Below are 16543 nucleotides of genomic sequence, written 5' to 3' on the forward strand. Positions count from 1 at the left end.
TGACTGTGCTGCGGCTTCTGATCTAGGAGCACACTGCTCTTGTGTATCTTCCTCCATCCTACAACCATTTAATGTATATGGGGTACCCCGTTTCCATCAGTGGTAGATATTGGGGCAGATCCAACATGCCCGATCCTTTTCACACAAAACAAGGGTCCCTGGCAGCGGCTTACTCCCCTCCCCTCATTCAGTTGGTTTGATGGTTTGTAGAGGTTGTCCCATTATGGTCATTTGTTCACTAGCCACAGGACAGGATTTAAGTGTCCGAAATGGGTCAACCCCTTTAAGAAGGTTAGGCCGGAAGGAATAGTATTCAGCCATCAGGTATATCTTACTTCAGAGATACCCCCAGGATGTGGATTGTTCACAGCAGAGCAAGATATTCAAGTCCGAGAGAATATAGAACAGAGTAGGGGAGAAAGATCACATAAGAGCGAGGTTCACACTAACGTTGGTCTGTCCGTTGTTCTGGTCTGTCGAAGGATCAGAACAATGGACAGACGGACTTCTAGAACAGTGGACACATACGGAGCCCAATAAAGGCTAAAGGGTGTGACTATTCTACATCCACCCCAGTTCTACGTCTCTGCACAGATCCCCTGGCAGTGATGTAGCAGAGCGTCGTCCACTGGCCATTGTTTTAAGGCAGGGCCCAACAAAACGAAAAATGAGGCGGCCGCTCGTATTGGCTGTACGTTTCTTGTACACTGTCCCCCTTTGTCTCTTACAGGAAAGCAGCTCTACAGGTGAAGGTGAGACGGGCACATCGAGCACACTGGCACAGCCGGGCTCCTCGGACATCGGGGTGCCTCTGCCTTCAAAGAATCTGATCTTTCAAGATGGCGTCCTCTCCGAGTGGAACGGTCGAGCGCGGGTCTCTGCTCACCACGTGCACATAGCAAGCGAGCAGGCCTGATCCGCATGTCACCCAGCTTACCCATGAATCTCCTGCCCTGTCGGTGTTCGTATTTATTGCTGCTGTGTGGGTTATGTTTTAGCAGCATAGAGTCTGTGGCTGCTCACTCTTGTGCCCTGTGACAAATATCCTGCATTTCTTGTACATTCCTTGTAGACTTAGGGGGCGAGCATAGCAAGACGTGATCGAAATCCCTCCCTATAACCCCATGGGAGTTGTCTGGATCTAAAGAGATCTGGAACCTGCAAAAAAAACAAAACAAAATAAGATGGAATTTTTTTTTTTTTTCTAGTATTATCCTGCCGTGATGCCTCAGGTCATGTGACCGCACAGTCCATCAGACATGCTCACGTGACACACCCGGCGGTCGATTTTCTTGCAGGTTCCCGAACTTTTTGAAAAAAAATAATTTTTTTTTGGAAATCAAACGCTTCACGTAAAAACCACTCAGTTCAGCAGATGCCACTTTACCGAGGACCAAAACTTTTTTTTTTTTGCCCCCGTTTTTGTTTTTTTCCAATGAATTCTAAAGAAAGATTTTTGTGAAAACCTGAACTTGCTTTTATTTATCGAAGGTGCAAAAAAGTTCAGAAGGAAAAATCATCTCTGCACAAAAGAAAAAAAAATTCCCTAAAGCCGGCATTATTCTTAATCTTTTTAGACACCACCCGCAGTGTATATTACATGGATGTGACAATTTGTCTGATTTTGTAATTTTATTACCAGTATTTGTGAGACTCCCCCCTCCCCTCCCCCCATCTCCATACACTCTCTGTATAATATGACCCCTCATACATGGAGGCCTCGAGTCGGAGACGTAAAAGGCACATTCTTTTTATTGAATAACTGTAAATCTAAAAGAAAAAGTGTAATAGTTTATTAAATTGACCCTGTATAAAGGAGCAATGGCTGCTTTGTGGGGGGTTTTTTTTTAAAGGGGATTTGGGTCTGGGGGCTTAACCTTAGTTTATAAAAAAAAAAAAAAAAACAACTTTGTAATCTATTCTATTAAGGAGATCTGTTTCCTTCACCGCTTCTTCTGCTCTTCTCCTGTTCCTTATCTTCTGTCCTTGTATCGGTCTCCATATTGGGGCTCACACATAGAGGTCTATGGAGAAAGCAGGGGATGAGCAAAAATCTCTTACCTGCTGCTTCATTCTGCGCATTATCAGCTTCTTATCTACAACTTAGTGGCGTTAAAAAGCAAGGAATAACAGCAGCATTTATTGGAGTCTTTTCTATCCACTCTTCATAGACTAATATGGAGAAAGTGACTGCATGAAAAGTGGAGAAGGAAACAGATCTCCTTATAAGATATATTACAAAGTTTCTTATATTCACCTGTACTATTCACTTGTGGCAAGTTGTTTATAGCTGGCAGTAGCCTTTAATAGGATTGTAACGTGGAGATGTCTCTCTGGACGACCTGACCTGTCTTACATTACACAGACATCCCATTGCTATACATGGACATGGATTTGGGGTCTGATTCTGCCTCCTGCTGACCGGGCCTTGATTAGAACACTTGTCTGTCAGTTCCATGTTTTGTAGCAAGATGGCGCTCACTGGTAAGGACTCTAATACTGGCAATGTTACTTGGCCTCTGTTGCAGTTCTCCCCCCTGCAGGTGTAGGGAGTCTGGCAAAGCTCCCTGGGAAAAAGGATATACAAATTAGCCCCCTCTAGTGTCACCTCTAGGTAGTTACCCTGTAAGTCAAAGCCTTGAAACAAGACTTGGGATATCAGGTGTCACATAAGAGATCCTAGCAAACTTACCATAATGGACCAGGTGAACAATCTACCCAACACTAGGACAGCGCCACCACGTGGGCATGAATTAAAGGTCATGACAGGTGTAGAATGACATCTGGCTGTAACCAGTGACTAGATATGGGATGACCTGTCGCAACTTTACTGCCCTAGACTGCTACACACAACACCATTACAGGTATAGAAGGCTTCTCTACTCCTGATCTATCCTTGGGACCGGTCATCAGTTGAAGATCAATGGGATGTGACGGCCGGACCCCGCCAATCATCTGCTTGAAAACCCTGTAGAGTTTGGATGAGACCAAAGCACAGCGCCCTATATCTTACAGTGGTTGTTCCTGGTATCACAGCTCAGCCCAGTCACTTACTTGGGACTGATGAAGGTGACATCACATGGACTGTGAAGCGAAACTACTACATCAAACAGCTGATCTGTGTGGGTCCTGAGCATTTGGCCCCTGCTGATCTGCAATGGATGATGTATCCCAAGGGTAGGTCATCTAATGGTACAGTCTGGAAAACCTGCTAAAGCACCAGGCCCAGCTGACGACAGCCCTAGTCACATAGGAGGAGGATTTTAGTGCAATGCGGCCCCCTCCACCAGGTCCACACACCCCCATGAGATGACCTGTGACCTCCGCTAGATCTTTAGGGATGTTCGGCATTAAAGGACTTGTCTGGGGAGTTAAGTTCGGGTTTCTTGATCTGGAAGACTCTTGATGGATCTGGGGGATGTGTGATCAGAACCCCCACTTACCTTTGCTATGGGGTCTGGCATTACTATAACCAGGGAGGGGCGGAGTGCTGGTTGGAACGAAGCCGGGACCCCCAGCCCCATTATCCAGAGGTCGCTAGACTCACCTGGACAATCCCTTTAACCCCTTCACTATCCTAGACCTACAAGCCAGAATTACATTATAATGGTGGAGTCCTCCAGCGCGGATCCGCCATAGGTGTCGTCTTCCAATGGCCAGCAATAGACTGCAAAAATGGCGCTGCCCGTCTGGTTCAGGTGTCACACTACCGCAATGAGTGAGTGGGCGACAACAACCAGAGTCATCATCACTAGCTTAGCGTTATACGGCGACCTTGGCGTTGTGCAACCATAGACCGCAGGTTAACTTTAACGTTGCCCCTCACGAGTAACGGACGACCCTCCTTTTTGGATTTCTTCCAATTTGGCGACATTCACTTTCATTAATTGCAAGTAAGAAAACACTTCGTAGACAAAGTCGCCCTTCTGAGCCAGACTAAGGCGTCATGTAGTCGTATAACACTGCAGTGTTGTGTCACTCGGCTACAACTTGTCCCCAGCCTTCCATGTGACATTACCAGCTACGTCAGGTGACTATAGAAGAATGATATGGCGCACAATTCACACCACAGCGGTAAAGATATTACAGATAACGAGGGAAACTACATCTCCCGGCAGCCTCTGCGGCAGCTGAGTGACACGTAACCCGGTCTCCGATCACATCATGTGACGAGCGCGTGTCTAGTACACACCACGTGACCTCTCCCATACAGCCACGCCTCACCATCTCACTCATCCTGTATGGGCGGAGCTACTGTCAGCTGACCGGAAACGTCGGTGACGCAAGCCCACGGTCGAATTCTGAGCGGACACGTCAGTTCTGGGCGCAGGTGCCGGGCCCGGTGTGTCTGCTGCAGCCGCCGCCGAGCTCACCATGTCGGACCTCGGGGACTGGTTCCGGAGCATCCCGCTCATTACCCGGTACTGGTTCGCCTGCTCTGTTGCCGTCCCGTTGCTGGGAAAGCTTGGCCTGATCAATCCCATGTACCTGATCCTATGGCCGGAATACTTCCTGCACAAGTTCCAGGTAATGTCAGAGCCTATAGGAACTACAACTCCCAGCATGCCCTGAGAGACTCTGGCTGGAACCATTGCCTCATGCTATAGAGGGGGTGACAGGTTGTGACCATTGGCCTGTACTGTAGAGGGGGTGACGGGTTGTGTCCATTGGCCTGTACTGTAGAGGGGGTGACGGGTTGTGTCCATTGCCATATTCTACAGAGGGGGTGGCTGGTTGTGTCCCTTGCCATATATTACAGAGGGGGTGACGGGTTGTGACCATTGCCATATATTACAGAGGGGGTGACAGGTTGTGACCATTGCCTTGTACTGTAGAGGGGGTGACGAGTTGTGACCATTGCCTTGTACTGTAGAGGGGGTGACGGGTTGTGACCATTGCCCTGTACTGTAGAGGGGGTGATGGGTTGTGACCATTGCCCTGTACTGTAGAGGGGGGACGGGTTGTGTCCATTGCCATATACTACAGAGGGGGTGACAGGTTCTGACCATTGCCATATATTACAGAGGGGGTGACAGGTTGTGACCATTGCCTTGTACTGTAGAGGGGGTGACGGGTTGTGACCATTGCCCTGTACTGTAGAGGGGGTGATGGGTTGTGACCATTGCCCTGTACTGTAGAGGGGGGACGGGTTGTGTCCATTGCCATATACTACAGAGGGGGTGACGGGTTGTGACCATTGCCATATACTACACAGGGGGGAAACTGGCTGTAACCATTGTCTCGTACTGACGAGGGCGTGACGGGTTGAGACCATTGCACTGTACTACAGAGGGGGTGACTGGTTGCGGCCATTGCCCCGCACTGTAGAGGGTGAGACGGAGATACAATACCAGACATAACCTGAGGACAGGTGTGGCGCTGTTCCTGGAAGAAAGCTGCTATGTTTTTCTAATCCTGGACAAATCCTTTAAGATGGCCATGACCCCTCACTAACATGGATGGTCACAGTGGTGTAATATTAGGAGGTGTAAGGGCTGCAGTTACTTCCAGACCGAGGTGACCTGTCATGGTGCTATGGTGGATGTGGCTGGACCTTAATGACCTCATGTGACTGGGCCACTGGCCGGTAGATTCTACTAGCACCACGAGGGGGCAGCATTACTGTAATTAGTGAGCATCTGCTCAGCCCAATCATCAGCCAGAGAAATAGCGCCATCTGTGGCCAGCTGTACTTGGTTATCGCTGCAATACGTTCTGGTGAAGACTCTGTTCACACCTGCATTGCAGATTCACTTGCAAGTGAATGGGGTCTCTTGGGAGACGTATATATGGCAGGTTTCTGTAGTATAAATTCTATCAGCACATGGAGAAGTGTCGGCCATGACAGGTTGTTGTCGCCTTTTCCTTGCTGATGATTGTCGGCCCGATCATTTACATGTCAGGAAGCAGATGGATAACCCGAAACTGTGACACAGTGACGTCCCCACAGCACCTGCCGTACTCCCCGGGGGTCACAGAGCAGCAGGTGATGGCGTCTACTCTACAATTACTGACCTGACTTTTGTACTTTATTTAAAGGGACGCGATCACCTAAAAGTGTCAGCCATAAATAAAGTGAGAACCTTAAGCTTTGAGATAGGATGACGTGCAGTTGTCATATAGGCCACTAGATGTCAGTGTGATGGATCAGTTTGGACTGATGTAAAATTTGCTTTACAACTTGTTGCAAAACTAGTGTCTTCTAATTTTAGGAGGGCAAGGGGCATGCTGTGACCACTGGGGCTAAGATGTCATGACTGCCGGGCCCAGGAGGGGGAGTCACGCTGTGACTTTTGGGGAATAAAGATGCTTACTGCTGACCCCATTTGGAAGAGTCCATTATATCTTGTATAGAGGGGTGGGGACAGCTATACCTACCAAACAGGATTCTGTTTTGACTCCTGGTCTGGTTTAGGGATTTGGGGGGTAAAACCTCCTCAAGCAGATTATCAGACCCTGGATCTGGCTAAAATCTCTTGCCTTTCAGGACCCTGGGCGAGCTGTACGTGAGTCATTGCCTGCGGTGTAACCTGTTGTTCTTCTCTTTATTTGCACAGATATGGAGACCAATCACCTCCACGTTTTACTTCCCGGTTGGCCCCGGCTCAGGATTTCTGTACATGGTGAATCTGTATTTCCTGTATCAGTATTCAACCAGACTGGAAACAGGTAAAAAAAAAAACGGAAGTGGGCGAGAATCCACCGCAGCAGAAACTCAGCAGGGGCTGGTCCTGCCCCCTAGGTGTGAGCTATGGCTATATGTATTGATCTCTTCTCTCTTGTCTTCCAGGAGCCTTTGATGGCCGACCCGCAGATTATATATTCATGCTCCTCTTCAACTGGATCTGTATTGTTGTATCCTTTAAAGGCGCAGGACATCATTTATGTCTGAGAGGTCAATAGGTCATCACCTGCCAATGGTACCCTGTTTTTTCCAAAAATAAAGCCCTACCCCGAAAATAAGCCCTAGCTTGATATAGTGTGGTTCAGGAAGGAGACCCCAGGGGATGGGGATTTTACGTGAAGCGGAGTAACTTTTTTTTTTTTTGTATCAGAATTTCCTTAACATGTCCATGGTAGATAACTGGTGTAATAATGGATATGCAGGTAAGATCAGCGACTGGTCAGGGCTCGTTCACATCTGCACCTGGGAGTCCGTTCTGCAGGTTTCCGTTTCCTGCACAAAACTGAAACCTGCCGACATCTTTCCAAACCCTTTCATTTGAACGGGTTGGAAAAGTGTCCGGCCGGTGAGCGTTTTATGCTCTCCACGGTGAAACCGTTTTTTTTAAAACCGGGCACAGAGTCGGACATGCAGTACTCTGTGTCTGGTTTAAAAAAACGGTTTTGCCGCGGAGAGCATAAAACGCTCACCGGCGCTCCCGACTGGACTCAGCATGCAGAAGACAGAGTCCGGGTGCTGGTGTGAACCTTGTGTCACATTCTGTCTCATGTTATGTGCTGTAAGTCACCCAGGGCAAAGATATAGTCCGGCACACAACATATACACCTATATACCTATGCACACCTGTATATATGTTTATAACACACACACATATACATACATACAATAACACACAGCTAGAAATGAAGGGGCTCTTCCAACTCATCACTAGGACTATTCCTGACACGTTGTGATGAATGATGAGCGAGTAGTATTCGATCTATTACCACGCCGGCATAGGAATGCGTGTAATCGGCCGAGGGGTTTAACGCTTCGAATATTCGATGTTGGTGTTCGGCCACTTACACGCATTCCTATGCCGGCGTGGTATTTGATGGAATACTACTCGCTGATCTCTGGGAACCCCACAGTCCTGACAATGATGAGCGGTAATAAAGCATCTCCACCTTCTCTCTGCACAGTCCGGCTGTCACTGGCAGCTGCTATCCCTGTAAGGGGTGACCGCTCCCGTCCGTGCAGAGATAGACAGCTGCTATCTGGATATATATATATATACTCAACGGGCGATTGGCAAGTGGTCAACATATCAGGGTCATCCGTTATAAAGCAGGAATAGCCATTATACTAAATGTCCCCCCCCATAAATTATATCATCATGAATGTCCACAGTGGGGTATAATACTGTGTGGGGGAGGAGGGGTCATGTCAAACGTTTGCCAGGGGCCCCGTCACTGCTAGTGACACCACTGTATACTACACATATATAGTAGTATATGACACACATTACACGCTATGCACATATTTCACACACACGTATGATCCGGAGTCATTTGCCATCAGGTGAGGGGTAGGCGGCCATATTACTGTTACCTTTGGGGTCTGACCTGTCCCTTGTCTTGCAGCTCCTGATGATCCCGCTGATCATGTCTGTCCTGTACGTCTGGTCTCAGCTGAACAGGGATATGATCGTGTCGTTTTGGTTTGGGACAAGATTCAAGGTAGGCGTCATCCCATCATAGACGCGTAGGGTGTGTGCACACTACTTACCGTAAACTGTTCCAAAACGCTGCACCCCTCACTATCCAGGGGAGCTAAAATGAGCTCTCGCTCCACAGCCGTGAGGATCAGCGTGTACTGCACATGCTCACACTATCATAGCGGAGGTGCCAGGGCCCTCAGAGAAGGCATGGAGGGCGGTCCTGGGCAGGGGTGGTGTAACTTTTTGGGGCAACACCTGCAAAAAAAAAAAGTGAACATAGCCCAATATACTGAGTGTTTATTCATGGAGTATGTGTCTGCCCTGCTGACTGTCTCCCTCCTGTCTCCCGTCCATCAGGCCTGCTATCTACCCTGGGTCATACTTGGATTCAACTACATTATAGGAGGATCGTAAGTATCTAATAAGAAGGTTATTACACTGCGTATACACCCTGTAAGAGTCTGTATATAGGACACCTAGGACAACCCCCATCCTTGTGATGGCTCCTGTTATGCTCTGTTGATCTTTAAAGTTCCATCTCAGGGACCCCCCATGATCAGCTGTTACACCATAGTGTATTATACACAGCGGCGCCCCCCAGAGCAAGGAGGGTCAGGACAACCCATAACAGAACATGGAGGGTCCCTTTAAAAATATCCCTATTGTTTACCTATTAAATTATAGTATCTCCTGCATTCTCTACATAGCAGCTGTGAGTGAGCGCCGCTCTGGAGTATAATACAGGATAAGTAATGTAATGTATGTACACAGTGACTGCACCAGCAGAATAGTGAGCGCAGCTCTGGAGTATAATACAGGATAAGTAATGTAATGTATGTACACAGTGACTGTACCAGCAGAATAGTGAGCGCAGCTCTGGAGTATAATACAGGATAAGTAATGTAATGTATGTACACAGTGACTGCACCGGCAGAATAGTGAGCGCAGCTCTGGAGTATAATACAGGATAAGTAATGTAATGTATGTACACAGTGACTGTACCGGCAGAATAGTGAGCGCAGCTCTGGAGTATAATACAGGATAAGTAATGTAATGTATGTACACAGTGACTGTACCAGCAGAATAGTCAGTGCAGCTCTGGAGTATAATACAGGATAAGTAATGTAATGTATGTACACAGTGACTGTACCAGCAGAATAGTGAGCGCAGCTCTGGAGTATAATACAGGATAAGTAATGTAATGTATGTACACAGTGACTGCACCAGCAGAATAGTGAGCGCAGCTCTGGAGTATAATACAGGATAAGTAATGTAATGTATGTACACAGTGACTGCACCAGCAGAATAGTGAGTGCAGCTCTGGAGTATAATACAGGATAAGTAATGTAATGTATGTACACAGTGACTGCACCAGCAGAATAGTGAGCGCAGCTCTGGGGTATAATACAGGATAAGTAATGTAATGTATGTACACAGTGACTGTACCAGCAGAATAATAAGCGCAGCTCTGGAGTATAATACAGGATAAGTAATGTAATGTATGTACACAGTGACTGTACCAGCAGAATAGTGAGTGCAGCTCTGGAGTATAATACAGGATAAGTAATGTAATGTATGTACACAGTGAATGCACCAGCAGAATAGTGAGCGCAGCTCTGGAGTATAATACAGGATAAGTAATGTAATGTATGTACACAGTGACTGTACCAGCAGAATAGTGAGCGCAGCTCTGGAGTATAATACAGGATAAGTAATGTAATGTATGTACACAGTGACTGTACCAGCAGAATAGTGAGCGCAGCTCTGGAGTATAATACAGGATAAGTAATGTAATGTATGTACACAGTGACTGTACCGGCAGAATAGTGAGCGCAGCTCTGGAGTATAATACAGGATAAGTAATGTAATGTATGTACACAGTGACTGCACCAGCAGAATAGTGAGCGCAGCTCTGGAGTATAATACGGGATAAGTAATGTAATGTATGTACACAGTGACTGTACCAGCAGAATAGTGAGTGCAGCTCTGGAGTATAATACAGGATAAGTAATGTAATGTAAGTACACAGTGACTGTACCAGCAGAATAGTGAGTGCAGCTCTGGAGTATAATACAGGATAAGTAATGTAATGTAAGTACACAGTGACTGTACCAGCAGAATAGTGAGCACAGCTCTGGAGTATAATACAGGATAAGTAATGTATGTACACAGTGACTGCACCAGCAGAATAGTGAGCGCAGCTCTGGAGTATAATACAGGATAAGTAATGTATTTACACAGTGACTGCACCAGCAGAATAGTGAGCGCAGCTCTGGAGTATAATACAGGATAAGTAATGTAATGTATGTACACAGTGACTGCACCAGCAGAATAGTGAGCGCAGCTCTGGAGTATAATACAGGATAAGTAATGTATGTACACAGTGACTGCACCAGCAGAATAGTGAGCGCAGCTCTGGAGTATAATACAGGATAAGTAATGTAATGTATGTACACAGTGACTGTACCAGCAGAATAGTGAGCGCAGCTCTGGAGTATAATACAGGATAAGTAATGTATGTACACAGTGACTGCACCAGCAGAATAGTGAGCGCAGCTCTGGAGTATAATACAGGATAAGTAATGTATGTACACAGTGACTGCACCAGCAGAATAGTGAGCGCAGCTCTGGAGTATAATACAGGATAAGTAATGTAATGTATGTACACAGTGACTGCACCAGCAGAATAGTGAGCGCAGCTCTGGAGTATAATACAGGATAAGTAATGTAATGTATGTACACAGTGACTGTACCAGCAGAATAGTGAGTGCAGCTCTGGAGTATAATACAGGATAAGTAATGTAATGTATGTACACAGTGACTGCACCAGCAGAATAGTGAGCGCAGCTCTGGAGTATAATACAGGATAAGTAATGTAATGTATGTACACAGTGACTGTACCAGCAGAATAGTGAGCGCAGCTCTGGAGTATAATACAGGATAAGTAATGTAATGTATGTACACAGTGACTGCACCGGCAGAATAGTGAGCGCAGCTCTGGAGTATAATACAGGATAAGTAATGTAATGTATGTACACAGTGACTGTACCGGCAGAATAGTGAGCGCAGCTCTGGAGTATAATACAGGATAAGTAATGTAATGTATGTACACAGTGACTGTACCAGCAGAATAGTCAGTGCAGCTCTGGAGTATAATACAGGATAAGTAATGTAATGTATGTACACAGTGACTGTACCAGCAGAATAGTGAGCGCAGCTCTGGAGTATAATACAGGATAAGTAATGTAATGTATGTACACAGTGACTGCACCAGCAGAATAGTGAGCGCAGCTCTGGAGTATAATACAGGATAAGTAATGTAATGTATGTACACAGTGACTGCACCAGCAGAATAGTGAGCGCAGCTCTGGAGTATAATACAGGATAAGTAATGTATGTACACAGTGACTGCACCAGCAGAATAGTGAGCGCAGCTCTGGAGTATAATACAGGATAAGTAATGTAATGTATGTACACAGTGACTGTACCAGCAGAATAGTGAGCGCAGCTCTGGAGTATAATACAGGATAAGTAATGTATGTACACAGTGACTGCACCAGCAGAATAGTGAGCGCAGCTCTGGAGTATAATACAGGATAAGTAATGTATGTACACAGTGACTGCACCAGCAGAATAGTGAGCGCAGCTCTGGAGTATAATACAGGATAAGTAATGTAATGTATGTACACAGTGACTGCACCAGCAGAATAGTGAGCGCAGCTCTGGAGTATAATACAGGATAAGTAATGTAATGTATGTACACAGTGACTGTACCAGCAGAATAGTGAGTGCAGCTCTGGAGTATAATACAGGATAAGTAATGTAATGTATGTACACAGTGACTGCACCAGCAGAATAGTGAGCGCAGCTCTGGAGTATAATACAGGATAAGTAATGTAATGTATGTACACAGTGACTGTACCAGCAGAATAGTGAGCGCAGCTCTGGAGTATAATACAGGATAAGTAATGTAATGTATGTACACAGTGACTGCACCGGCAGAATAGTGAGCGCAGCTCTGGAGTATAATACAGGATAAGTAATGTAATGTATGTACACAGTGACTGTACCGGCAGAATAGTGAGCGCAGCTCTGGAGTATAATACAGGATAAGTAATGTAATGTATGTACACAGTGACTGTACCAGCAGAATAGTCAGTGCAGCTCTGGAGTATAATACAGGATAAGTAATGTAATGTATGTACACAGTGACTGTACCAGCAGAATAGTGAGCGCAGCTCTGGAGTATAATACAGGATAAGTAATGTAATGTATGTACACAGTGACTGCACCAGCAGAATAGTGAGCGCAGCTCTGGAGTATAATACAGGATAAGTAATGTAATGTATGTACACAGTGACTGCACCAGCAGAATAGTGAGTGCAGCTCTGGAGTATAATACAGGATAAGTAATGTAATGTATGTACACAGTGACTGCACCAGCAGAATAGTGAGCGCAGCTCTGGGGTATAATACAGGATAAGTAATGTAATGTATGTACACAGTGACTGTACCAGCAGAATAATAAGCGCAGCTCTGGAGTATAATACAGGATAAGTAATGTAATGTATGTACACAGTGACTGTACCAGCAGAATAGTGAGTGCAGCTCTGGAGTATAATACAGGATAAGTAATGTAATGTATGTACACAGTGAATGCACCAGCAGAATAGTGAGCGCAGCTCTGGAGTATAATACAGGATAAGTAATGTAATGTATGTACACAGTGACTGTACCAGCAGAATAGTGAGCGCAGCTCTGGAGTATAATACAGGATAAGTAATGTAATGTATGTACACAGTGACTGTACCAGCAGAATAGTGAGCGCAGCTCTGGAGTATAATACAGGATAAGTAATGTAATGTATGTACACAGTGACTGTACCGGCAGAATAGTGAGCGCAGCTCTGGAGTATAATACAGGATAAGTAATGTAATGTATGTACACAGTGACTGCACCAGCAGAATAGTGAGCGCAGCTCTGGAGTATAATACGGGATAAGTAATGTAATGTATGTACACAGTGACTGTACCAGCAGAATAGTGAGTGCAGCTCTGGAGTATAATACAGGATAAGTAATGTAATGTAAGTACACAGTGACTGTACCAGCAGAATAGTGAGTGCAGCTCTGGAGTATAATACAGGATAAGTAATGTAATGTAAGTACACAGTGACTGTACCAGCAGAATAGTGAGCACAGCTCTGGAGTATAATACAGGATAAGTAATGTATGTACACAGTGACTGCACCAGCAGAATAGTGAGCGCAGCTCTGGAGTATAATACAGGATAAGTAATGTATTTACACAGTGACTGCACCAGCAGAATAGTGAGCGCAGCTCTGGAGTATAATACAGGATAAGTAATGTAATGTATGTACACAGTGACTGCACCAGCAGAATAGTGAGCGCAGCTCTGGAGTATAATACAGGATAAGTAATGTATGTACACAGTGACTGCACCAGCAGAATAGTGAGCGCAGCTCTGGAGTATAATACAGGATAAGTAATGTAATGTATGTACACAGTGACTGTACCAGCAGAATAGTGAGCGCAGCTCTGGAGTATAATACAGGATAAGTAATGTATGTACACAGTGACTGCACCAGCAGAATAGTGAGCGCAGCTCTGGAGTATAATACAGGATAAGTAATGTATGTACACAGTGACTGCACCAGCAGAATAGTGAGCGCAGCTCTGGAGTATAATACAGGATAAGTAATGTAATGTATGTACACAGTGACTGCACCAGCAGAATAGTGAGCGCAGCTCTGGGGTATAATACAGGATAAGTAATGTAATGTATGTACACAGTGACTGCTCCAGTGCAATGACTTGTCTACTACTCTGCAGGAATTAGATATCGGCCATTTTTCCTTCTTTCTTGCAGAATCATTAATGAATTGATCGGGAACTTGGTCGGACATCTTTACTTCTTCTTAATGTTTAAGTATCCGATGGACCTCGGTGGGCGGAGCTTCCTCTCCACACCTCAGATTCTGTAAGTAACACTCACATAATAGATTACTCTGTTGTCATTAGAATATGATCTCGACTTGCTGTCAGTAAATGGGAATTATCCAATCCTGAGCAATCCTGTTACTTCTCACAGCTGAGGGGTTGTTACAGTTGCACTCGCTTTGAGCTAAGTATATCTATGCCACAACTCTCTTATCTGGCAGTTTGCTACAATGTATCGGTGCAGATAAACTGTATTCTCTGATTGTCGGATTGTCTACACTGTCTGCACTGGATTGTAGCAGACCCTCAGCGAATCCCGAGTTTACGTTAGAGTATGATGATGTCACATGAGCTCGGTGGCCAATCACGGCATGTTTATTGCAGCAGCCTGCCCCCCGCAGTCATGTGATGGGATCACTTGCGTACTGTCATCCGTCTCATCCTTCGTGTTCTCCTCCTCAGGTACCGTTGGTTCCCCAGCCGCAGGGGCGGAGTCTCAGGATTTGGCGTCCCACCAGCAAGTGCCAGACGAGCAGCAGACGAACAGCCAGGAGGCGGAGGACGGCACAACTGGGGTCAAGGATTCCGGCTGGGAGACCAGTGAGGGCGCGCGAGCCGCCTCCGATCCTGAACTTTTCTTTTATAAGTCTTTTCTTTGTAACTTTACGAACTGTTGAACTTAACCCTTAAAGAACTTATGCAAGAAGGCAGGAAGTTCGTCAGACTGCTGACACGGCACCGGCGCCGCCTCGCCCCGGCGGCTGGACAGCACCTCTGCCGCCTCCATCTACGCCGAAACCTTCTCATATCCTTCAGGGAAACAGAAATAAGATCAGCACAGTGTTGGTGTTGTGAAGCGGCTCCGATCAGTTACGTTTCCTCCTGAGATTATACCTGCGGCGCTGGGCAGACTCTCCCTCGTGCAACGCTCTGCAGGTTTTTATGTCAACAGATGGGATGCTCCGCAAATCAGAAAATAAACAATGTTCCTCCCATCGTTGTAAGGAGGAAAAACTGAAATTTGTTTATTAAAATGTATTTAATTGGATCTTTGGGTTCCGTCTGTGGTTGCAGCTTGTTGGTGCAGGATCCGCAGCTTATTGCGCCTCTTCGCTGTGCAGACTGTGGGTTTTATATTATCAGTATATTACGAGGATCTAGGCTTCATGTATGGATTGTCTTCTACACTAGTCACATCCAGAGCTGCGTTTAGAGGTCTGTCGCTTTAAATCCATCCGCTTTATACGGACAGAACTTGCCTTATTATTGAGGTGTCCACATACAGTGCATTCTGGGAGATGTGACTTTTTTTTAGTACTTAGAGGACCTTTCATCACTTCCACCAACTTTTTAACTCTTTGCACCCATTAATAGGTCCCGCTTCACTGATTTTGGCACAATTGGAATTTTTTCTCTAGCCCCCGCCATTCCTGAGCAGTCAGTGCTGATAGTTTCAGAACCCAATATGTTAATTAGGCCAGAGAAAGTAGTCTGGGACACGCCCACCTGGCAGTAGAGCCTATAAGGTGCTGAAAGAAATAGTGCTGGAACGGTGGGGGCTAAAGTGAAAATTCCGACTGCACCCGAACCCGCGAAGTGGCGCCTATTGAAGGATACAAAAATTCCGACTGGTGAAAGGCCGGGGCCCCACGTGGCATTAACACAGCGTTTCACAGTCCCTGCAAGGTGGGTGAGGACTCTACCGGATCCCATCCACACATTACAGGTGAAATGTTGCGATTTCCAAAACTGTTGCAGTTTTGTAAATTGCAGCATGTCAATTATACCTACGGAAATGGCAGCGGTTTCCCTTGAAGCAGAAAGTCCGCCGTATCCGCCTCAAAATCCTGACCAAAAAGACAGCTCCCATTGAAATCAGTGGGAGCCTCCGGTTAGTTCTTTGTTCCGGCTCCCGGAAAAAGAAGCGATGTGCTCATTCTTTCAGGTGGTGCCTGAAGACACTCCTTCCATTCATTTGAGCCTAATCCAGAGCGGAGTGCAGTGCACCGGCATCCAGTCGCAGCTACCTGTATTTTGGTCCGGAACCTGAGACGGCCTCCACCTCAGGATTTGGACCATAAATCCCCACGAGAACTTACCCTTAGACTGGCAGAATGATAGGAGCTGTAGGTTCAATTCACTGATAACCAGCAGAGATCTTGAAAATGGACAAATCCCCGCCGCAGCGCTGTCTATACAA

At 46.0% G+C, this 16543-nt stretch overlaps 2 protein-coding genes across 2 annotated transcripts in view; both read left to right on the plus strand.

Annotated features, from left to right (window-relative positions):
* The window catches only part of FAM91A1 (family with sequence similarity 91 member A1), a 29747-nt gene extending 27946 nt beyond the window's left edge, over nt 1–1801 (plus strand). The window contains exon 24 of the mRNA XM_075270125.1: nt 731–1801. Within this exon, the coding sequence (XP_075126226.1) occupies nt 731–916 (186 nt within the window). The 3' untranslated portion in view covers nt 917–1801. The remainder of the gene's footprint in view (nt 1–730) is intronic.
* Nucleotides 1802–4249: 2448 nt separating this feature from the next.
* Nucleotides 4250–15391, plus strand: DERL1 (derlin 1). The gene is made up of 8 exons (XM_075270126.1): nt 4250–4527; nt 6558–6669; nt 6791–6855; nt 7081–7107; nt 8308–8403; nt 8742–8794; nt 14273–14383; nt 14806–15391. The coding sequence occupies exons 1-8, from the start codon at nt 4375–4377 to the stop codon at nt 14945–14947; spliced, it is 759 nt and encodes a 252-aa protein (XP_075126227.1). The 5' UTR covers nt 4250–4374; the 3' UTR covers nt 14948–15391.
* Nucleotides 15392–16543: the final 1152 nt, after the last annotated feature.

The sequence above is a fragment of the Leptodactylus fuscus genome, chromosome 4, assembly GCF_031893055.1.
Source record: "Leptodactylus fuscus isolate aLepFus1 chromosome 4, aLepFus1.hap2, whole genome shotgun sequence".
Taxonomy (NCBI): Eukaryota; Metazoa; Chordata; class Amphibia; order Anura; family Leptodactylidae; genus Leptodactylus; species Leptodactylus fuscus.